The sequence below is a fragment of the Corythoichthys intestinalis genome, chromosome 2 (genome assembly GCF_030265065.1).
Source record: "Corythoichthys intestinalis isolate RoL2023-P3 chromosome 2, ASM3026506v1, whole genome shotgun sequence".
Classification (NCBI taxonomy): Eukaryota; Metazoa; Chordata; class Actinopteri; order Syngnathiformes; family Syngnathidae; genus Corythoichthys; species Corythoichthys intestinalis.
This window is the reverse complement of record NC_080396.1, coordinates 71,788,148-71,811,723: the sequence shown is the minus strand read 5'-3', so window position 1 is coordinate 71,811,723 and position 23,576 is coordinate 71,788,148. Positions and strand designations below refer to the sequence as shown.

The 23,576-nt window shown below is 41.0% G+C and overlaps 1 protein-coding gene across 1 annotated transcript in view; it reads right to left on the bottom strand.

The window, feature by feature from the left end:
* Positions 1-14,607, bottom strand: part of LOC130912197 (A disintegrin and metalloproteinase with thrombospondin motifs 5) — a 41,257-nt gene extending 26,650 nt beyond the window's left edge. Inside the window, exon 1 of the mRNA XM_057830094.1 lies at positions 13,434-14,607. Within this exon, the coding sequence (XP_057686077.1) occupies positions 13,434-14,414 (981 nt within the window). The 5' untranslated portion in view covers positions 14,415-14,607. The remainder of the gene's footprint in view (positions 1-13,433) is intronic.
* Positions 14,608-23,576: the final 8,969 nt, after the last annotated feature.

Below are 23,576 nucleotides of genomic sequence, written 5' to 3'. Positions count from 1 at the left end.
TAAGAAGTGCCCCAGAATGCGCCAAAATGTACTCTAGTGACTCAAAATCATCAGAAAGTTACCTTACATCAATAGGAAGTGATCTAAAAAAGCCCCAAATCTATAGGAAGTGACCTAAAAATGCCCTAAATCAACAGGAAATTACCTAAGATGTAAAGGTATTGAGCCCAGAATGCACCAAAAGAGACAGCGAGAACAAAAAGCGGTGTTTGGTATATGACTTTTTTTTTGTATATAGCATTTTTTTTGGTACATGGCATTTTTGCAGGTCATGCACGTCCATGCCATTGACAACTATGCACGTCCAAATTTTCCATTCATTTTGAATGGCAGAAAAACGTGGTTGTGATTTTTGACCATACACTTACCATTACAGCGCATTGACATTCAACTGGCACCCAAGTAAGGCCATGCCATTGACACCTATGCATGTCCAAATTTTCCATTCATTTTGAATGACAGATAAGTGTGTGGTTGCGAATTTTGATTTTTAACCATACACTTACCATCACAGCGCATTGACATTCAACTGGCACCCAAGTAAGGCCATGCCATTGACACTTATGCATGTCCAAATTTTCCATTCATTTTGAATGACGGATAAACGTGTGGTTGCGATTTTTGATTTTTAACCATACACTTACCATTACATATAAAACGCCACATACCAAATAAAAATGTCATATACCAAAACCATTTGGGCACATACATAAAAAAATTCCACATACCAAAATCCATTTTGCCACATAGCAAAAAAAAAAAAAAAAAAAAGCCACATACCAAATCATAATACCATATACAAAAATCCATTTTGCCACATACAAAAAAAAAAATGCCACACTCTAAATCCTATCTGCCAGATACCACAAAAAATGCCACATACCAAATCATAGTATAACATATCAACATCCATTTTGTCACATACAAAAAAATGCCATATACCAAAATCCATTTTGCCACAAACCAAATAAAATGGCACTACCAAAATGCGTTTTGCCACATACCAAAAAAAAAAAAAAAAAAAAAAAAAAAATGCCACATGCCAAATCATAATACTGTATCATATACCAAAATCCATTTTGCCACATACAAAAAAATGCCACACCAAAATCCATTCTGCCACATGCCAAAAAAATATTCCCCATACCAAATCATAATATCACATATCAACATCCATTTTGTCACATACAAAAAAATGCCATATACCAAAATCCATTTTGCCACATACCAAAAAAAATGCCACATGGCAAAAGCCATTTTGCTATATACCAAAAAAATGCCACCTACTGAATAAAAATGCCATATACCAAAATTGATTGTGCTACATACCAAAAAAAATGCCACAAACCAAAATCCATTTTGCCACATACAAAAAATGCCATATACCAAATCATAATGCCATACTGTATACCAAAATCCATTTCGCCACCTACAAAAAAAGCCACAAACCAAAATCAATTTTTGCTACATACCACAAAAATGCCACATACCACAAAAAATGCCATATACCAAAATCCATTTTGCCACATACCAAAAAAATGCCACATGCCAGTAGCCATTTTGCCATATACCAAGAAAAAATGCCACATACCAAATAAAAATGCCATATTCCAAAATCCATTTTGCCACATACCAAAATCAATTTTGCCACATACAAAAAATGCCATATACCAAATCATAAACAATATACCATAATCCCTTTTGCCACTTACAAAAAATGCCACATACCAAAATCCATTTTGCCACATACAAAAAAAAAAAAAAAACCACATACGAAATAAAAATGCCGTATACCAAATTCCATTTTGCCACATACCAAAAAACAAAAATGCCACACATCCAAAAATGCCACAGACGAGATAAATGTCACATACCAAATCCATTTTGCCACATACCACAAAAAAAGCCCACATGCCAAAAGTCTTTTGCCATATACCAAACACCACTTTTCTTTCTCGGCCCTGCTGCCAAAATATACTGAAGTGACCGAAATCATCAGAAAGCTACCTTAGAGTGCACCAAAACAACAGAAAGTACAGCAAATCAATAGAAAGTGCCCTGGAAATGCCCAAAATCTACAGAAAGTAACCCACAAATGCGCTAAAATCAACAAGAAAGGACCTAAAATGCAAAGGTACAGTGGTGACCCCAGAATGCACCAAAAAGGAACCAAAGTGACGCAAAATTAACTCAATGTCAGCCATTGACATTGATGAACATCAAATTCATTTAAACTGTGAGGACTGGCTGTTAATGTACATGTTTGAATATCATTGATGGTGTACACGTCTTGTCGCCCAGGGCACCATGTAAACTAGGAACGCCACTGCATGACCGTCAGGAGCTTTCGAAAGATTACCTGAACTTGACCGACAAAAGGCCGAGGGTCGACGCTTTGGGCTGTCTGCGGGTCGTCGACAGACGCCAGACGAAGTATAACGTGTGAAATATCAGGAACTGCTAAAACAAACAGAGACGGCGGCGAGAGCTGGGAAATGTACACTGTCATGTAGACAAAAACTCAGGAAAGGGCGGAGTCGCCGCCACACGTGCAAATTCCATGTAAAAGCTTCATGACGTAGCCGATTACATTTACTTGGTGACAAAGCTGCTTTTTTGGAGTATTTTTCTTAAACAATTAATCATTTTACTTTGACTTAATTGACCTTAAGAGGCCATAAATATATAATAAATGATTGTAGCTTTGTATGTAATGCAAAAGCTACAGTCTATAATTTTCTTTAATTTTTTTTTCAGTGGCGTTTCGTACCAGCCAAAACAGATTACAGGTCACTACTTGTTGATTTGTGTGACATTTCCTGTTCATTGCTTACTTCCGGTTACTTTTAGGGCATTTACAGGTCACTTCCTGCTAATTTCTGGTCATTTTGTGATTGTTTTGGATCATTTCCTCTTGGTATTCAGACCACTTCCTGTTCAGTGGTCACTTTCTGTTAATTTTAGGGCATTTATAAGTCACTTCTTGTTGATTTGTGTGACACTTCCTGTTCATTGATTACTTCCTGTGAATTTTAGAACATTTGAAGGTACCTTCCTGTTGATTTTGGGTCACTTTCTGAAGATTTGGTACTATTTCCTATTGATTTTTGAGTAGCTTCCTGCTGATTTTGGGTCACTTCCTGTTTATTTTTGGGTCTCTTCCTGTTTATTTTGTGCCACTTTCTCAAGTTTTGGGCTTTTTTCCCGTTGATTTTCGAGTCACTTCCTGTTTATTTTGGGCCACTTCCTGTGAGTTTTAAGGCATTTATAGGTCACCTCTCGTTGATTTGTGTGACACTTCCTGTTCGTTGGTTACTTTCTGTTTCTTTTAGGGCATTTAAGGTTCACTTCCTGCTTATTTTAGGTCACTTCCTGTTAATTTTTGGGTCACCTCCTGTTCATTGGTCACTTCCTGTGAATTTTAAGGGCACTTAGAGGTCACTACCTGTTGATTTTGGGTCACTTTCTGAAGATTTGGTACCATTTCCTATTGATTTTTGGGTCGCTTCCTGCTTATTTTGGGTCACTTCCTGTTAATTTTTGGGTCACTTCCTGTTCATTTGTGTCTTCCTGTGAATTTAATGGGCACTTAGAGGTCACTTCCTGTTAATTGGTCAATTCCTATTTGCTGGTCACTTCCTGTGAATTTTAGAGCATTTGGAGATCACTTCCTGTTGACTTTGGGTCAATTTCTTAAGATTTGGGCTTATTTCCTTTGGATTTTCGGGTCACTTCCTGTTGATCTTGGGTCACTTCCTGTTATTTGGATCACTTCCTGTTCGTTGGTCACTTCCTGTGAATTTAAGGGCATTTGAAGGTCACTTCCTGTTGATTTTGGGTCACTTTCTGAAGATTTGGGATTTTTTTCCTGTTGATTTTCGGGTCACTTCCTGTTGATTTTGGGTCACTTCCTGTTATTTGGGTCACTTCCTGTGAATTTTAGTGCATTTGGAGGTCACTTCCTGTTGATTTTGGGTCAATTTCTGAAGATTTGGGATTATTTCCTTTTGATTTTTGGGTCACTTCCTGTTGATCCTGGGTCACTTCCTGTTATTTGGATCACTTCCTGTTCGTTGGTCACTTCCTGTGAATTTTAGGGCATTTGAAGGTCACTCCCTGTTGATTTTGGGTCACTTTCTGAAGATTTGGGATTATTTGCTGTTGATTTTCGGGTCACTTCCTGTTGATTTTAGGTCACTTCCTGTTATTTTGATCACCTCCTGTTCATTGGTTACTTCCTGTGAATTTTAGGGACTTTACAGGTCACTTCCTGTTGATTTTCGGACCACTTCCTTTTGATTTTGGGTCAATTCCTGTTACCGTAATTTTCGCACTATAAGGCGCACCTGACTATAAGTCGCCACTCACCTAATTTGACACGAAAACCGATTTGTTGATAGATATGCCACACTGGACTATATAAGCCGCAGCTGTCCTTACTGTATTATGAGATACTATTTGGACCAAAAGATATCAACCGGTAACACTTTATTTGACAATGGCATCATAAAACTGTCATAAGACCAAATGAACCACAATAAAGCTTTGCAGCCAATTGGTTCAAGAAGCTTCAAGTTGGCCATTACTATTCTGTTAGGGGAGACAGTAAATCTTTGCTGCCACCTGCTTTCAACACTGTTGTGGTTCAATGTGCCTAACATGCATTGCAGCGCTACAGATGTTAATCAAAATTCATGTTCTGGGCTAATTATTTCTTCAGTTACTGTTCTAGTTGTTTCATTAATTTGTATTTATGGAATTTGGTAACACTTTATTTGACAGTGGCGCCATAAGGCAGTTATAAAATCATCATAATTATGACATGAAACTGCCCTGAGCATTAAAAAATACTTATGACAGATGTAATTTTGTGTCATCCGGCAAGTTATCTCCATCTTGAATGGGTGTAAAAAAATCCCAGCTGGACATAAATGGAGTTAGTTACATAATTTGCCGGATGACACTTAATGGCATCCGTCATAAGTATTCATTAATGCCCATGATAATGTTATGTTATAACTATGACGGTCTTATGGCAGTCTTATGACGCCGCTGTCAAATAATGTGTTACCTATGAACCCAAATAAATGAACAAATAAGCCGCACTGGACTATAAGCCACAGGATTCAAACTGAGGGAAAAAAGTAGCGGTTTATAGTCCAAAAATTACGGTAATTTTTTAGGTCACTTCCTGTGAATTTTAGGGCATTTAAAAGTCACTAATTTTTGGGTCACTAGTAAATTTTAGAGCATTTCCATCCATAACCCATTTTTGTTCAATTCTAGTATGTTTTTTTTTCCCCATAAAAAAATGATGACCACCAATGGAGAACGGCTTAAAAAGCCCGTAAAAGAAGCTACTAGTTGACTTTATCTTTGACCCATGACCTATTTGACTGCGGCTTCTTGGCTGCGTCTGAGCGCTACTTGAAGCTGTCAGTCAAGATGACGGGCAGTCCTGCACATCTAAACACTGCAGGGAATAAGTGAGTGAAAGAGGAATGCACAAGCACAAGGTTTCTCTTTCCCTGCCAGGATATAAGTGCATTTGGCTCAGGTGTCTTCAACCCAGCTGCAAAGAAGAAAACAATATTTCAATCAAATTTCAACTGCTTATCAACAAAGCAAAGCTAAGCACACCCCACATATCATTTTGGTTTTTTTGGGGGCGCACCAATAGACTTCATAACCTGTTGACATGACACGGGAAAGCCTGTTAGTGCTCAGACCATACGCCGCACTCTACATCAAATTGGTGGGCATGGGTGTCACCCCAGGAGTAAGCCTTTTCTGAAGACGGTACGCAAGAAAGCCCGCAAACAGTTTGCTGAAGACATGTCAACAAAGCACATGGATTACTGGAACCATGTCCTATGGTCTGATGAGACGGGCAGGCTTTTGTTGCCGGCATATATAGGCTACGTAAAATAAACGCTAACTGGACGGTTTCTTTGCTTTTAACCAAGAATCGAGACAGTTTTACGTCCATATCCATGAAGAATTCGGAGATTTAAGCATTTATTCACAAGAATTTTAGCCATAAAAGCTCCTTTTACGCCAGGCGGCCGCTAGCCTCATTCGCTAACAGAGTAGCATTGTAAGTCGACATATATACGTAAAATAAACGTTAACTGCACGGTTTCTTTGCTTTTAACCAAGAAGCGAGACTGTTTTACGTCCACATCTATGAAGAATTCGGGGAGTTAACCATTTATTCAAAAGAATTTTCACCATAAAAGCTCTGCTTAAGTCAGGCGGCCGCTAGCCTCATTCGCTAACAGAGTAGCATTGTACTTTGACATATATACATAAAATTAACACTAACTGCACGGTTTCTTTGCTTTTAACCAAGAACTGGGACTGTTTTACGTCCATATCTGTATAGAATTCAGGGATTTAAGCATGTTTTCACAAGAATTCTCGCTAGAAAAGCTATGTTTACAGTAAGATAGTGTATAATGAATAATAAAGGGCTATTCTATTCTATAAGTTGTGATTGTATATAGAATTTATTAATAATCTATTTACATATTAATTATAATTGATTCTGCATGTTTTCCTCAAGTATTAAGTTTCTGATGTTAAATTGAGTGATTTATTAGCTGTTGGAAATAAAATAAATTGCTATTTTGGTCGAAAACTTGATATGATATGTTAAATATTGCTATTGATCCTGAAAATATATATAAATATAGGCGATTATCTCTCCATTTGGTGATTTTTGGGCATCTAGTGTAACATCGGAGACTTTCATAGCCATTTTAAGTTGTGTTATATGTATTGAAAAATAATCGGGATTTTATAAGGGAACGACTTGGAATTTTTTGATGCCGCTGCTCATGGAGACTCATATACGGCTAAGTTTGGTGCGTGTTTTGGTTTTAGGTCGGTAGCAGCTTTGGTTTTGAAAAAATTTGAATTTGAAGTTTTTGAAAATAGGCCCCCGATGAATCGGGCCCGTTTCCCGTGTCATGTCAATAGGTTATGAAGTCTATGTGTTTGCATTTAGTTTTACTGATTTGGGTGGATACACTGACCTCTAGTGGGAACAGTGAATATGACATACCTCATTTAACATGGCTGAATCCAGCTGCTCACTGTTAAGACCAACATAAGGTAAGTTTTTGTTTGCGCTAACATGTTTTTATTCATTTGAAATTTAGTTTGTTTATATTCTAGTTTAGGTATTTTTAGCCATTTTTGTGAGAATATCTGTTTGAACAATTTTTTTAAGAGCATTGTAAACACATTTTTTTAATAGCATTAAAGCTAGCAGACTTTTGCTCTGCAAGTTAGCCAATTGTTCTTTTGTTGTACTTCAATCCTAATTTATTCATTTGTTTATACCGTTTGAGGCTAAGCTCAGGTATTTCAATTATTGTTCTTGTGAAATGAAAGTTCAGTTCTGCATAGTTTGAAGAAACACTTAGGAATTTTAGTTTGAAAGTCCAATCTTAGCAAGCCTTTGTTTTACATCTCCTAAAATTTATTCCGTAACGCATTAAATGTTCCTAATCCGATGACTCGATTTTTCGAAATAACTAGTTGATAGATTAATCGACACTAAAATAATCGATAGCTGCAGCCCTAAAACTTATACAACTACAATCTGCTCATCTATACACCAAAAAAATCATCATGAAAGCAAAAATAAAATCCTGTTTTCACAAGAAGACAAGCAGTGAATGTTTTTGTTCCGTTGCCATTGACAGCGACAGACGTCCAATCCAAGCTTCTACCTACAAACACAAGAATCCTCAGTGGGCTTGCCCGAGCAGGTGGCGAGTCAACAACATTTTACCAACAAATGACGGCAGCGAGCAACACTCCGGATGCTCGCTTGGAGCAAAAAAGGTGTGGTTGTGGCGCGAGTGAGAAACTGGGTGAAAGAAAGGCTAAATTAGTGCGGTCTCTGTGCAGCCTGTGTTTGTTTTTCTGACAGCTTCAGCTGACAGTAAAAAAAAAAAAGTGCAGACTCGGAGGGCCGGCAGGATAACACAAGAAAGGAGTGGAATTTTTTTCAGAATGTTTCTCGGGTGCACCCTGCAGCTAATTTTAAAATTCCTGGGATGAATTTGTCCACAAAGCCTGGGAGGGCAGGCCAGCGTGCCCAGAAAAACACCGCGAGGAAGCAAGAAAATTGCTAGAGAAATTCTTTAGGGATGCTTTGCTCTCCCGTGGGTTAATTTTAGGGCATTTTGGGGTCACTTTCTTGGTACCTTTTTGGCTGCCATTGACGGCTCTAGATGTCCAATCCACATGGGTTTTGAAAACATTCCAAAAATTGTCTTTCAACTTTGCATCTTAAGATTTTGGGTTGCGGAAAAAACGTGGATTGGCAGAGCAGGGTGGTGGTCCCCCTTTTTAAGAAGGGGGAATGGAGGGTGTGTTCCAATTATAGAGGGATTTCACTCCTCAGCCTTCCTGGTAAAGTCTATTCAGGTGTGGTGAAGAGGAGGGTCCGTCGCGAGGTTGAGTCTCAGATTCAGGAGGAACAGTGTGGTTTTCGTCCTGGCTGTGGAACATTGGACCAGCTCTACACCCTCAGCAGGGTCTTCGAGGGTGCATGAGAGTTCACCCAACCGGTCTACATGTGTTTTGTGGATTTGGAGAAGGCGTTCGACCGTGTTCCTTGGGGAATTGTGTGGGGGTGCTTCAGGAATACGGGGTACCGAGCCCCCTGGTAAGGGATGTTCGGTCCCTGTACGACCGGTGCCAGAGTTTGGTCCGCTTTGCCGGCAGTAAGTCGGATTTGTTCCCAGTGGGGTTTCACTCCGCCAAGGTTGTCCTTGGTCACAGATTCTGTTCATAACTTTTATGGACAGAATTTCTTGGCAGAGCCGAAGAGTTGAGGAGGTTCGGTTTGGTGGCCTCAGCATTGCATTTCTGCTTTTTGCAGATTATGTGGTGCTGTTGGCTTCATCTCCAACTCTTACTGGAGTGATTCGCAGTCGAGTATGAAACGGTTGGGATGTAGATAAGCGCCTGCAAATCTGAGACCATGGTCCTCAGTCGGAAAAGGGTGTCGTGCCCTCTCCGGGTCGGGGATTAGATCCCGCCCCAAGTGGAGGAGCTCAAGTGTCTTGGAGTCTCGTTCACAAGTGAGGGTAGGAAGGAGAGGGAGATCGACAGGTGGATCGGTGCAGTGTCTGCAGTGATGCGAACTCTGTATCGGTCCGTTTTGGCTTAGAAGAAGCTAAGCCAAAAGGAGAAGCTATTGATTTCCCAGTCGATCTATGTTCCTCCCCTCACCTATGGTCATGAGCTGTGGGGTCGCGACCGAAAGAACAAGATACAAGCAGCTGAAAAGAATTTCCATTGCAGGGTGTTCGGGCTCTCCCTTAGATAGGCTGAAAAGCTCGGTCATCCGGGAGGGATTCAGGGCCGAGCCGCTACTCCTCCACGTTGAGAGGAGCCAGCTGAGGTGCCCTCAACATTGCATCTCTGCTTTTTTCAGATTATGTTGTGCTGTTGGCTTCAGAAGTCATGATCTCTAACTCTCACTAGAGTGGTTCCCAGGCAAGTGTGAAGCGGTCAGGATGAAGAAAAGCACCTCCAAATCCGAGACCATGGTCCCCAGTCAGAAAAGGGTGTTATGCCCTCTCCGGGTCGGGATGAGATCCTGCCCCAAGTGCAGGAGTTCAAGTATCTTGGGGTCTTATTCACAAGTGAGGGTAGGAGGGAGCGGGAGATCAACAGGCAGATCGGTGCAGTGTCTTCAGTGGTGCGGAGTCTGTACAGGTCTGTTGTGATGAAGAAGGAGCTGAACCAAAAGGCAAAGCTCTCTATTTACCTGTCGATCTACGTTCCTACCCTCATCTATGGTCACGAGGTTGTTGGTCGTGACCGAAAGAACAAAAACCCGGATACAAGCGGCCAAAATGAGTTTCCATTGCAGGGTGTCCGGGCTCTCCCTTAGATAGGGTGAGAGGCTCGGTCATCCGGGAGGGGCTCATAGTCGAGCCACTACTCCTCTGCGTTGAGAGGAGCCAGATGAGGTGGCCTCAGCATTGCATCTGTGCTTCTTGCAGATGATATGGTGCTGTTGGCTTCTACAAATCGTGATCGCCAACTCTTACTGGAGTGGTTCGCAGCAGAGTGTGAAGTGGTCGGGATGAAGATCAGCACCTCCAAATCCAAGATCATGGTCCTCAGGGTGGTGTGCCATCTCCAGGTCGGGGATGAGATCCTGCCCCAATTGGAGGAGTTCAAGTATCTTGGGGTCTTTTCACAAGTAAAGGGAGGAGGGAGCGGGAGATCGACAAGCCAATCGGTACAGCATCCGCAGTGATGCTGACTTTGTACCGGTCCATTGTGGTGAAGAATGAGCTGAGCCAAAAGGCGAAGCTCTCGAATCCTCAGTCGATCTACAGTCCTACCCTCACCTGTGGTCACAAGATGTGAGTCGTGACCAAAAGAACGAGATCCCTGATACAAGCGACTGAAATCAGTCACCATCGCAAAGTGTCCGGGCTCTCCCTTAGATAGGGTGAGAAACTCGGTCATCCAGAAGGGACTCAGGGTTGAGTCGATACTCCTCCACATTGAGAGGAGTCAGCTGAGATGGCCTCACTATTGCATCACTGCTTTTTGCAGATGATTTGGTGCTGTTAGCTTCATCAAGTTGTCCAACTCTTACTGGAGCGGTTCGCAGCCGAGTGTGAAGCAGTTGGGATGTAGATCAGCACCTCCAAATCTGAGACCATGTTCCTCAGTCGCAAAAGGGTTGTGTGCCCCCCCCCCCCCCCCCCCAAGAGATGATATCCTGCCCCAAGTGGAGGAGTTCAAGTATCTTGGGGTGTTGTTCACAAGTGAGGGTAGGAGGGAGCGGGAGATCGACAGGCTGATCGGTGCAGCGTCCGCAGTGATGTGGACTCTGAGGAAGTGACCCAAAATCAACAGAAGGTGACGAATAAGTGGAAGTATGTGCTGTCAATGCTCGTTTTTCAGTGCCATTGACAGGGGTAGATGTCCATCAAACATTCATTCGCCCCTCCCAGCCGAAATGGATTGGATGTCTTGCGCCGTCAAAGGCAGCCAATGAGTTAGTTGCCTCATCAAATCAGGTGATTATAAATGTATATGTTATAGTCTCATGCTATCAGAGGTAAAAAACAAAACATAAAAAACGCTACTACCATATATTTCTGTGAAAATATATCATCCTACAAAAAACTGTTATCGTAACACGCCTAAGCGAGTAAACAAACTTCCTCCGCTTCCTTCCTTTCCTTTCCTGAGGCGCCGAGCCGCTTGTCGTGGAAGCGACGCGGCAGCTTAGCGCTCAGGTGCGATGCCAAGGCAACGGAGTGACGCCATAGCGACCCAGAAAAATCCTGGTATTTACTGCACGTCAGACTTGTTGATCCTTTGACAGTCTGTACAGCCTGCCCCTCATGCTGACCTTTCGCCGTAACAAAGCAAAGATTCCTACATATATTGTTAGTATTTTGTTTCCTGTTTGTTGATCATTTCCTGTTCATTTTAGGGCATTTTCAGGCCCTTCCTGTTAATTTCTTTTGATTTTGGGGGCATTTCTGGGTCACTTCCAGTGGATTTTGGGTCACTTTTTGTTGGTTTTGGGCACTTCCAGTACATTTTGCGTCATTACTGGGTGTCTTCCTTTTGATTTTAGTGCCTTCCTGTTGATTATAAGGCATTTCTGAGTCACTCCTTGTTGATTTTGGGTCATTTCTATGATTTTAAAGGATTTTCCGGTCACTTCCTGTTGATTTTGAGTCACTTCCTGTTAATTTTGAGCCAATTAGAGGATTTTTTTTTTTTTTTGTCAAAAATAACGACCACAAATGGAGAAACACTGAAAGAGTCGATACAAATATTTATTTATCTGTTTTTTTGTTTATTTTTAAAATTTAAATGGTTTCAATTTATTGTTGTTTATTTGTCACTTCCTGTCAATTTTGGGGCATTTCCAGGTCACTTCCTGTTGTTTTTGGTTTGCTTACTGTTGGTTTTTGTCACATCCAGTACATTTTGTGTCACTTCTATGATTTTTTTGGGATTCCCGGGTCACTTCCTGTTGATTTCGTGTCACTTCCTGTTAATTTTGAGCCAACAAGTGTAAGTTTTTTGTGTGTGTGTGTGTGTGTGTGTGTGTTAAAGAGTAATGAGACCAATGGAGAAACATTGAAAGCATTGATAAAAATACTTATTTATTTATTTCAAGGCAAATTCCTGTTGTTTTCAATTTGCTTAATGTTGCTTGTTGGGCAATTTTTGGTCACTTCTATGATTTTCAGGGCTTTCTGGGTCACTTCCTGTTCATTAGTCACTTCTTGTTTAATGGTCACTTCCTGTTGATTTCGGGTCATTTCATGTTTTTTTTTTTTTTTTTTTTTGTAAAAATAATGACCACCAATGTCAGTTTTGAGGCATTTCCATGTAACTTCATGTTTTTTTTTTCCAGATTGCTTACTGTTGGTTTTTGGGAAATTTTGGGTCACTTTATATTGATTTTGTGCTACGTTCTGATAATTTGGGGGCATTTCCAGATCCCTACTTGTACATTTTAGGTCACTTCCTGTTAATTTGAGGTCAATTTGAAGAAGTGTTTTTTTATGTAAAAAATAATGACCACTAAAGAAGAAACACTGAAAGCTAGTAGTAAAAGACTTTAAATTAATTGGACATCTATTGTTGACAATGGCAGGCAGCAAGTTATTTTTGGGTGACTTCTGGTGCATTTTGGGGCATTCTGGATCAGAATAAAAAGGGGGAAAAAAATCAGCAACTCCTGTTAATTTGGGTCACTTACTGTTCTTTCTTGGGCATTTTTGGGTCACTTTCTGTTGACTTTGGATGTTTTTCTGTTCATTTTGGGGCATTCCGGGTCACTTCCTGTATATTTAAGGTCACATGCTGTCAATTTTAGGGCAATTTGAGTAAATCGTTTTTTTTAATGTCGAAAATAATGACCACCAACGGAAAAACAATGAAAGCATTATTAAATTATTATTATTATTATTTTTTTTTATTTACGGAGTATTGAAAATTGTATCAATTTATTGTTGCATATTTATCACTTCCTGTCGATTTTGGGGTATTTCCAGTTCACTACCTGTTGATTTCGGGTTACGTAATGTTGGTTTTTGGGCAATTTTGGGTCACTTTCTGTTGACTCTGGATTGTTTTCAATTCATTTTTGGGCAGTCTGGGTTACTTCTTGTACATTTAAGGTCACTTGCTGTTAATTTTAGGGCAATTTGAGCAAATATGACCACTAATGGCAAAACACTGACAGTTGATAGAAATAATCTCATTTATTCCATGTATATATTTTTTTATTATCTTTTTTTTTTTATTTACATGGTATTAAAAAATTGTATTAATGGTATTATTTCTCGGAGTATCGATATTTGGGTATGGTGACAACAGTACCATGGATTTTTGGTCTATACAGACCAGTTGTTTACCTGCCTAGTGAAGAGGATGGCGGCGTCGTGGTGGTGCTGGTGGTCGTCATCCAGCGGGTTTTGCTGGTTCTGCCACTTGCAGAAGCTCTTGAGAGTCGTCGCCGCGTTCTTGGACACGTCCAATCCTTTATCTTTCTCGCCGAGCGTGGTGACTTTAACCACGGATAACCGGATGGGGTTCTCGATGCTGGCGTGCCCGTACAACTTGGACGCGATGGAAGCCAACGTCAGAAGATAGTGGTTCAAGTCCTTCCCGTACTTCTTGCTCATGGTCTGGTCCGCTACCAGAAGCAGCTCCACGTGTCTCGCCCTGGAGACCGACCTCTTCCCGCGCGCGTTCGTGTCCGACTCGGCGGTCCCGACTCTGCGTCTCCGCCATCTCTTGCGCCGCTCCGGCGTCCCGCAGCTCTCGCCGAAATCCCGCTGGGCTTCAAAACTGAAGCGCTCGCGCGTGAACACGTGGAGGGCGTGTTCGGCGTCCTGGTCCTGGAGCGTGCGCGCGTCGCGCTCTCGTCCCTTGGCACGCACGATCGGCGTGATCGAGTAACGGACGCCGCGCACGGCGAAGAATCCCTCCAGACCTCCGCCGCACAGGTTGAAGACGGCCAGCGACTCCGGCTCGGTGTCGACCGTCCCCCGGTAGACGCAGTCCCGCTGCAGAAAGCCAGAACCGGCTCCGATGGCGGCGAGGACGGACTCCGAGCCCGAGCGATGCGACAGAAGCGATCCGTCGCGCTCCATGTCCAGCTGGAATCGAGTTCCGTCCAGGTAGACGAGGTATCCCGCTTTCCCTCCTCCGTTATAAATCCGATCTATAGTCCGAACCACCCCATCCGTCCTGCGGGCTGGCGAGAACTGCGATCCGTTCGCAGGTGGGAGATAAAAACCCTGGAAAACGGGGGCTCCGGCTCCGAGCTGCGAGTCCAGCAGCACGTAAAGCGACAGCAGACGGAAGCAAAACGAACCGAGGAACCCCACCATTGTTCGTTCGGCGCATGGAGAAGGCGAGACTAGGTCCGAACCGGGGACGAGATGAGGAGATGAGTTAGTCGCGGGTCCATCCTGCGAAGGATGGAAGCGAGTGCGGTCAGGGTTGAACTTGGAAAGAGAAATGGAGAAAGTTTGGTCTTAATAGGAGCCGGAGAGGAAAAGTCCTGCCCCCTTTGCGCTCGATCTCCTCCACCCCCACGCGCTCTTGCTCGAGAACTCAAGAGCAGACAAGTGCTGGAAGCAAAGAGAGGGAGGAAGGATGTTTTTGCATGTTGACAGCAGTGGACGTCCAATCCATTTCAAGTAGGAGGGATGGATGCCGCCCTCCCGCTTTAAAATGGATTGGAAGTCCACTAGTGATGAACTCATTTTAATTCACGGGAAATGCATGAAATGACCTTTCATCGCCCCCACTAAGATGTCCTCAGGGCAGTCATGTTGGTAGGGGCGACATTCCCATCAAAATCAATGCATGGACATTAGGGCTGCAACTAATGATTATTTTCATAACCGATTAATCGGACAATTAATTCAACGATTAATCGGATAGATGTCACTTCTTTCAATTACTTTCGCTATTTAACTCAAAGTTGTTTTCGGCATGTCGTAAGTAGCAATGAAGAAAACACTGAGGACTATTTCCATACCTGTCAACCCGAGGCTGTTGGCAATCTTACAAATAGTGTTGTATGCCCTTACAAATTGGTGACTAATCTTACAACGTTGTATATAGCGTGCAATATGAAACAAAAAAAAAAAAATCTATTTTTAAAATAATATGAATTTATTGGTAATATTGTAACATATAACCTGGTGCAATCAAAGAACAATATCTTCAGCTACATCGCGATTACTAAAATTTAACAGTGACTTTTGTTAAAATTGTATGTAGCACTTTTGGCAATTTCTATCATGTCTTTTGATGGCTGCACTTCAGCTCGCAATTCAGCTTGACTTGAAGGTAGTTCGTTAGTGTGTCCAATTATAAATTAAAAGATCAATTTATAAAATTAACTCACCAATGAAATCTTTGAGTCAGGGAACATTTCTTTTGCTAATTCTGAGAAGTGATCAGCAATAGTTGCGGGCAAATTGTGTTCGGCAACAAATTGGCAGGATGAAATCTCCGCTTTCGTCACTTTGCATTCTGCAGACTTCATCTTTATGACCAGTGTTGTTAATCTTACTTTTAAAAAGTAATTAATTAGTTACAAATTACTTCTCCCAAAAAGTAATTGAGTTAGTAACTCAGTTACCTGAAGGTAAGAGTAATTACTTACTTGGCAAAGTAACTGGTGTTACCTTTCATGTTCTTTTTTTCATAAAAAAACAAAACAAAACAAAACAAAACATAGCAACCTTTGCTATGTTTGGAAATCGTTTAATGTTGTGAATCAATTGTTAAAGTTGTTAAAATTGCTACCATTTTGGCATTAGTTCCCTTCTAAAGTTTTAAAACTTTAACATGTCGAAAGAAGACATGTTAAAGTTTTAAAACTGTTTCATCATTTAAAGATAGTTTCAAGTCAAGAGTTTTCTGATTTAGGAGTATTTTAGATCAGAAGTTACTGAAGTTCGCTAGGAAGGTTCACTACAACAGAGCCTTTCTGAGAAGTCTACTGCTTCAAAATGGCGGCTGTTTATTGACGCCGGCGTCTATCATTTCGCATGTAGTTCTATAAGGATTTGATATCTAGGTGTAGATTGTAGGCGTTCGGCTACAGTCAGGAAATATTGGAGCCACCTAGCCTAGCATCACGTTTGTTACAGCGTCACAACACTCTTCTCTCTCAGTGTCTCTGATTTTTCTCGCGCCATTCAACCAACGTAGTAACGCATTGTAACGCACATTGTCTCGTTGCCGAAACGGTGACAAAACCTGAACGGAGAAAAAAAAAACATAATGCACGAAAAACGCACAGATTTTGAACGTACGGCGTAGACATTTAAAAATCAGTGCTCACTTGTACAAATTACGCCGAAACCGTACAACTTGACAGGTGTGTATTTCTGTCAACTGTATTATCGTATTCATTGGCAACTAATTTATTAATCCACTAGAAAATGCAATTTCTGAAGAAATTACGATGGGGCTTTGCAGTGGTAGATTCAGATCTAAGACCCGCGCACTGAAAGCGTTAGTAAAAATGTTAGTGTAATTCTTTTATTCGCGTGGTATTAAAAATTGTATGGAGTTTATGTTTTTTTTTTTTTTATATGTCACTTCCTGTCAATTTGGGGCATTTCCGGGTCACTTCCTGTTGATTTCGGGTCTCTCACAGTTGTTTTTTTGGGCATTTCTGGAAGAAATTGGAGCATTCTGTGGTGACTTCCTGGACACTTTGCATCATTTCCATTTAATTTTGGGTCATGCTCTTGATTTTGGGGCACTTAAGGGTCACTTTGTGTTGATTTTGGTTCACTTCTGGAACATTTTGGGGCATTCCTGGGTCACTTCCTGTGGATATTGGGGTATTCGGGGATTACGTTCTGATTATTGTCAGGTGATGTTAGGACATTTACGGGCATTTCTTGTTCATTGGTCACTTTTTATTTCGGGTTATTTCCTTGATTTTAGAGCAATTCAAGGATTTTTTTTTTTAAATCAAAAGTAATGACCACCAATGGAGAACCACTGAACATGTTAATAAAAATGTTATTGTTTTTTTTTCTTATTGTTATTTCTTTATTCACGTGGTATTGAAAATTGTGTCAAGTTTATGCTTTTTTTATTCGTCACTTCCTGTCGATTTTCGGGTCACTTCCTGTTTACTTCGGGTCGCTCACCATTGGTTTTGGGACATTTCTGGAACAATTTGGAGCATTCTGAGGTGACATCCTGGACATTTTGAATTATTTACTGTTGATTTGGGGGCATTTCTGGGTCACTTCCTGTTTATTGGGCATTTGTTTATTTTAGGGTTGCATTTGGGTAACTTACGTGTCACTCTCTAATGGTTTTGGGGCATTCTCAGGTTATTTTATGCTCATAGGTCACATCCTGTCGATTTTGGGGCATTTCTGGGTCACTTCCTGTTGATTTCAACTCGCTTACTGTTGGTTTTTCTGGTATTTATTGATCAATTTGAAGCATTTTGAGGTGACTTCTTGGACATTTTGCATAATTTCCTTTTGAGTTTGGGTCACGCACTGTTGGTTTTGGGGCACTTCTGGTACATTTTGGGGCAATCCTGGGTCACTTCCTGTTCTGCACACTTTGGATCATTTTCTGGTGATTTTAGGGCATTGACAGGCATTTCTTGTTCACTGGTCACTTTCTATTGATATTACAGTGGTATGAAAAAGTATCCAAACCTTTTGGAATTTCTCACATTTCTGCTTAAAATCACCATTAAACGTGATCTGATCTTTGTCAAAATCACACAGATGAAAAAACTGTCTGCTTTAAGTAAAACCACCCAAACATTTATAGGTTTTCATATTTTAATGAGGATAGTAAGCTAACAATGTCAGAAGGGGGAAAATTGATATTTTGTGCCCCCTTCTTTGGCAGGCAATGACTTCAACCAGACGCTTCCTGTAGCTGCAGATCGGTCTGGCAAATCGATCAGGACTAATCTTGGCCCATTCTTCTCTCCAAAACTGCTGTAGTTCAGTCAGATTCCTGGGATGTCTGGCATGAATCCCTGTCTAGAGGTCATGCCACAGCATCTCAATGGGGTTCAAGTCTGGACTTTGACTTGGAGACTCCAGAACGTGTATTTTGTTCTCCTGAAACCATTCTGAAGTTGATTTCCTTCTGTGTTTTGAATCATTGTCTTGTTGCAGTATCTATCCTCTTTTGATCTTCAACTGTCTGACAGACGGCCTCAGGCTTTTCTGCAAAACATCCTGATAAATTTTTGAATGTATTCTTCCATTGGCAAGTTGTCCAGGCCCTGAGGTAGCAAGCCAGCCGCAAACCTGATGCTCCCTCCACCATGCTTCACAGTGGAGATGAGGTGTTGATGTTGGTGAGCTGTTCCATTTTCCCTCCGCATATGACGTTGTGTGTTACTCCCAAACAATTCCACTTTGGTTTCATCAGTCCACAAAATATTTTACCAAAACTTCTGTGGAGTGTCCAAGTGCCTTTTTGCGAACATTAAATGAGCAACAATGTTTTTTAGACAAAAAAAAAAAAACTTCTCTGACACTCGATTGATGAACATCCAGACTTTTATTCTTTCTTCAGACAGCTGTTTTGACCAAGCCATGATGCACATCAGACAATGTTTCTCATCAAGACAATTCTTACCAGGTGTGTGTTTTATAGTGGGCAGGGCAGCTTTAAACCACTCATCAGTGATTGGACACACACCTGACTTGAATTGGTAAAAAATTAGTTTTAATTGCTCTTTAAGTCTCCTTAGGAGGCTTAGGAGAAAATGTGTGTGTTTTTTTTTTTTTTTTAATTCACGTAGTATTAGTTTTTTTTTTTGGTCACTTCCTGTCACTTCCTGTCTATTTAGTCCATTTCCGAGTCACTTCCTGCTGATTTCAGGTAGCTTATTGCTGTTTTTTGAGGGCATTTCAGGATCAATTTGGAACATTCTGAAGTGACTTCCTGGACATTATGTATCATTTCCTCTTGATTTAGTGGTATTTCTGGGTCACTTCCTGTTTATTGGTCATTATTTGTTTATTTTAGGTCAGCATTTGGTCGACTTATGTGTCTCTCTCTAATGACTTTGTCACATTCTTGGGTCATTTTATGCTCATTGGTCACTTCATGTCGATCTTGGGGCATTTCCTGGTCACTTCCTATTGATTTCGGGTTGCTTATTGTTGTGTTTTGGGGCATTTCTGGAACAATGTGGAGCATTCTGGGGTGACTTCTTGGACATTTTGCATCATTTCCTGTTGTTTGGCGGTAATTCTGGGTCACTACCTGTTTTTTTGTCATTTCCTGTTGAGTTTGGGTCATGATCTGTTTATTTTGGGGCATTTCCGGCATCACGTTCTGCACACTGTAGATCATTTTCTGGTGATTTTTGGGCATTTATGGACATGTCTTGTTGATTGTTCACTTTCTGTTGATTTCAGGTCACTTCCTATTAATTTTGGAGAATGCAAGAATATTTTTTTTGTGAAAAGTAATGACCACCAATGGACAAACACTGATTTATTAACAGTGATTTATTCATGTAGTATTGAAACTAGTAGTTGTAGAATTGTGAGGGGTTTTTTTTGTGTCTCTTCCTGTCGATTTTGAGGCATTTCCGGGTCACTTCCTGTTGATTTCAGGTCGCTAACTGTTGGTTTTTCCAGCTATTTTGTAACAAATTGGAACATTCTGAGGTGACATCCTGGAAATTTTGCATTATTTCCTTTTGTTTTGGGGGCATTTTTGGGTCACTTCCTGTTTATTGGTCATTTGTTGCTGATTTTAGGGTTGCTTTTGCGACACTTTCTGAGATTTTGGGCCATTCTCAGGTCAGTTCCTTTTGATTTTAGGGCATTTCCGGGTCACTTCCTTTTGATTTTGGGTTGCTTTCTTTTGTTTTTAGCACACTTCTGGAACAATTTTGACTATTTCACAGTGACTTCCTGGACATTTTGGATAATTTCCTGTTGATTTAGAGGCATTTCAGGGTAACTTCCTGTTTATTGGTCATTTCTTGCTGATGTTACGGTTGCTTTTGAGCAACTTGCGTGTCACTCTCTCTTGATTTTGGGGCAAGCTCGAGTCATTTTATGCTCATTGGTCATTTCCTGTTGATTTTATCCTTTTCTGATGATTTTAATGTGTTCCCGGGTCACTTCATGTACATTTTGGAGTATTTTGATCGTTGTCAATGGCAGGTAATGAGGTCATTTTCGGTTAACTCCTGTTGATATTGGGTTATTCCTGTATTCCTTGCAGCATTTCAGGTGCACTTCCTGTACTTTTTGCATCATTTTCCTTTGATACGAGGGCATTTCCAGGTCACTTCCTGTTCACTGGTCACTTCCTGTTGATTTTGGGCCATTTCCAGGTTAATTCCTGTTGATTTTAGCTCGCTATCCCTTGGTTTTGGTGGACTTTGGGTCACCTTCTCTGACAGAAATGTAACTCCAATTTTATTTTAACTCATTTTCAAGTCTTTTCCTTGATAACACAGTCGAAATGGTTTGGATGTCCATCGCCATCAATGGCAACCAATGAGTTTTTACATGCATATATGAGCAACGTTTAAAAAAAAAAAAATCATCTCCCACTTTGTAAAGATCACACACTCACCCATTGGTTTCTTTTTAATCCCTATCATCTGAAACGGAAACGTACGCCAAAATGAGCATATGGCCGTAAAGCGCTAACGTTTAACCCGTGCGCTTCGTCACCAAAACAACGGCGGTGGGCCTCCACGTGCTCGGCCACGTGCCTGGAAGCGGCCCACCGCCTACCGTGACCGGGAAGGGAGAGAATCCAATACAGCAAATTGATAAGCCGATCCTTTTACATAACCGCCGAGCTCTGGCGCTAAGTGGTGGTGTCAAAATGCGCTAAACCGCTTCACTGATTCTAATATGCACACATACATTCGCTACATCCTCCTTACACGATTGCTAAATCAGTCGTTTTTGTCATGAGATGAGGAGGGAAACGACTGTATGTACACTTAGTATCAGGCATATCTTGGCACGTAGAGATCTATGAGATAGTATCAGTCGATCACGTGTTGTTTGCTAGTTAAGCTTGAGCGCACAGGTTTCAAATTCAATTTTGTCGCGGCCACATTGTTGTAAAATGCCCCAAATGTACCGGGAATAAACCAAAATCAACAGCAAGTGACCCAAAATGTACAGGAAGTGACCCAGGAAAGCCCAAAATCAACAGGAAGTGACCTGGGAATGCCCAAAATCAACAGGAAGAGTGCCATGAACAGGAAGTGACCCAGATATTCCCTAATATCAACAGAAAATGATCCAAAATTTACAGAAAGTGATCAGGGATTGTCCTAAAATCAACAGGCAGAGTAAAATGAACAGGAAGTGACCCAGATATGCCCTAAAATCAACAGAAAATTATCCAAAATTTACAAGAAGTGACCCAGGATTGCCCCAAAATTTCAGAAAGTGATTCAAATTAAACAGGAACTGACTTGGCAATGGCCAAGATCAACAGGGAGTGACCCACATATGCCCTAACGGCAACAGAAAATAATCCAAAATTTAAAGAAAGTGACCACAGATTGCCCTAAAACCATCGGAAAGTTGCCAAGAAAGGCAAAAAAATCAACAGGAAATAACCCAGGAATATCCAACAGGTAGTATACAATGAATAGGAAGTGTCCCGGGATTGCCCCAAAATATCAGCCAGTCATCCAAATTAAAAAGGAAATGACTTGGAAATGCTCAAAATCTACAGCAAGTGACCCAAAATGTACAGGAAGTGACCCAGGAAAGCCCAAAATCAACAGGAAGTGACCCGGGAATGCCCAAGATCAACAGGATGTGTCCAACGAACAGGAAGTGACTTAGATTTTCCCTAATATCAACAGAAATGGATCCAAAAAATAACAGGAATCAACCAGGGATTGCCCCAAAACAAACAGATAGTTGCCCAAAATCTACAGCAAGTGACCCAAAGTCAACAGGAAGTAACCCGGGAACGCCCAAAATCAACAGGAGTTTCTAATGAACAGGAACATGATCTGGAAATGCCCTCAAATAAAGTGGAAATGATCCAAAATTTACAGGATGTGACCCTGAAATCAACAGAAAGTGACATGGAAATGCCCAAAATCAACAGGACGTGTCCAATAACAGGGAGTGACTCAGATATGCCCCAGAATCATCCGAAAGCGACCCAAAAATCAACAGGAAGTAACCCGGGAATGCCCAACAGGTAGTGTCCAATGAACAGGAAGTGACCCAAGTAATCCAAAATCTACAGCAAGTGACCCAAAATCGACTTGGGAATGGCCAAAATCAACAGGAAGTGTCCAGTGAACAGGAAGCGACCCGGATATGCCCTAAAATCAACAGGAAATGATCCAAAATGTACAGGAAGTGATCTGGGATTGCCCCAAACTCATTGGAAAGTGAACCCAAATTATCAGAAAGTAAGCCAAAACCTAAAGCCATAATCAACAGGAAATGATCCAAAATGTACAGGAAGTGAGCTGGGATTTCCCCAAAGTAATCGGAAAGTGAGCCCAAATCAACAGGAAGTGACCCAAAATTGAGAGCAAGTGAAATCAACTGGAAGCAACCAGGGAATGGCCAAAATCAACAGGAAGTGTCCAATGAACAGGAAGTGACCCGGATATGCCCTGTGCCCTGAAATCAGCAGAAAATGATCCAAAATGCACAGAAAGTGAACTGGGATTGACCCAAAATAATCAGAAAGTGACCCAGAATCACAGGAAGTGACCTGTAAGCACCCCAAAATTAACAACAAAGTGACCCAAAGTTAACTCATTGCCTGCCAGTCCAATTCATTTGAACTGGGAGGACTGGGTGTGAATTCTGACATTTCAGTGCCATTGACAGTGATGGACGTCCAATTCATTTTGACCAAGAGGGATGGATATGTTTGTTTATTCACCCCTCCCAGTCAAAATGAATTGGAAAATTCATTTGGGTAGTTCTCGATTGAGGACGATGGAAATGGGAATATTTTATTTTTCCTTTGTAAAAAACCCAAACATTTTCTAATATTGGATATTTGTGTTTAAGATAACTAACAAATGAATAAAGGTAATATTATGAAATTGCAGAATGTTTGTCATATGAAATGGAAGTGGTCATTAAAGTTTGGGGTATTGAGGTGAAAGGTCACAGAGGTCAGTTAATGAATTTTGTGCTCACTCAAAAATGTATCCTACAAGTTTGTTGAAACAATTGCAATATTCATTTTTTAATACAACGGGAGAGAAGATTCATTTTGGGGTCATTGGGTCAAAGGTCAAAGATGTCAGGAAAGAAAATTCTGGCCAACTCACGAATGAAAAAGACATTTATCATCAAAACTTGCAGGACATCTGAAATAGAAGCATTTTGGAGTAATTAGGTCAAAGGTCATAGATGTTTGTCATATGAAACGAATGTGGTGATTAAATTTCGGGATACGGTCAAAGGTCACAGAGGCCAGAAAACTTAAGAAACGGAAGCCATTAAATTGGGGATAAGAAGGTCAAAGGTCAGAAAATGAATTTTATGACAACT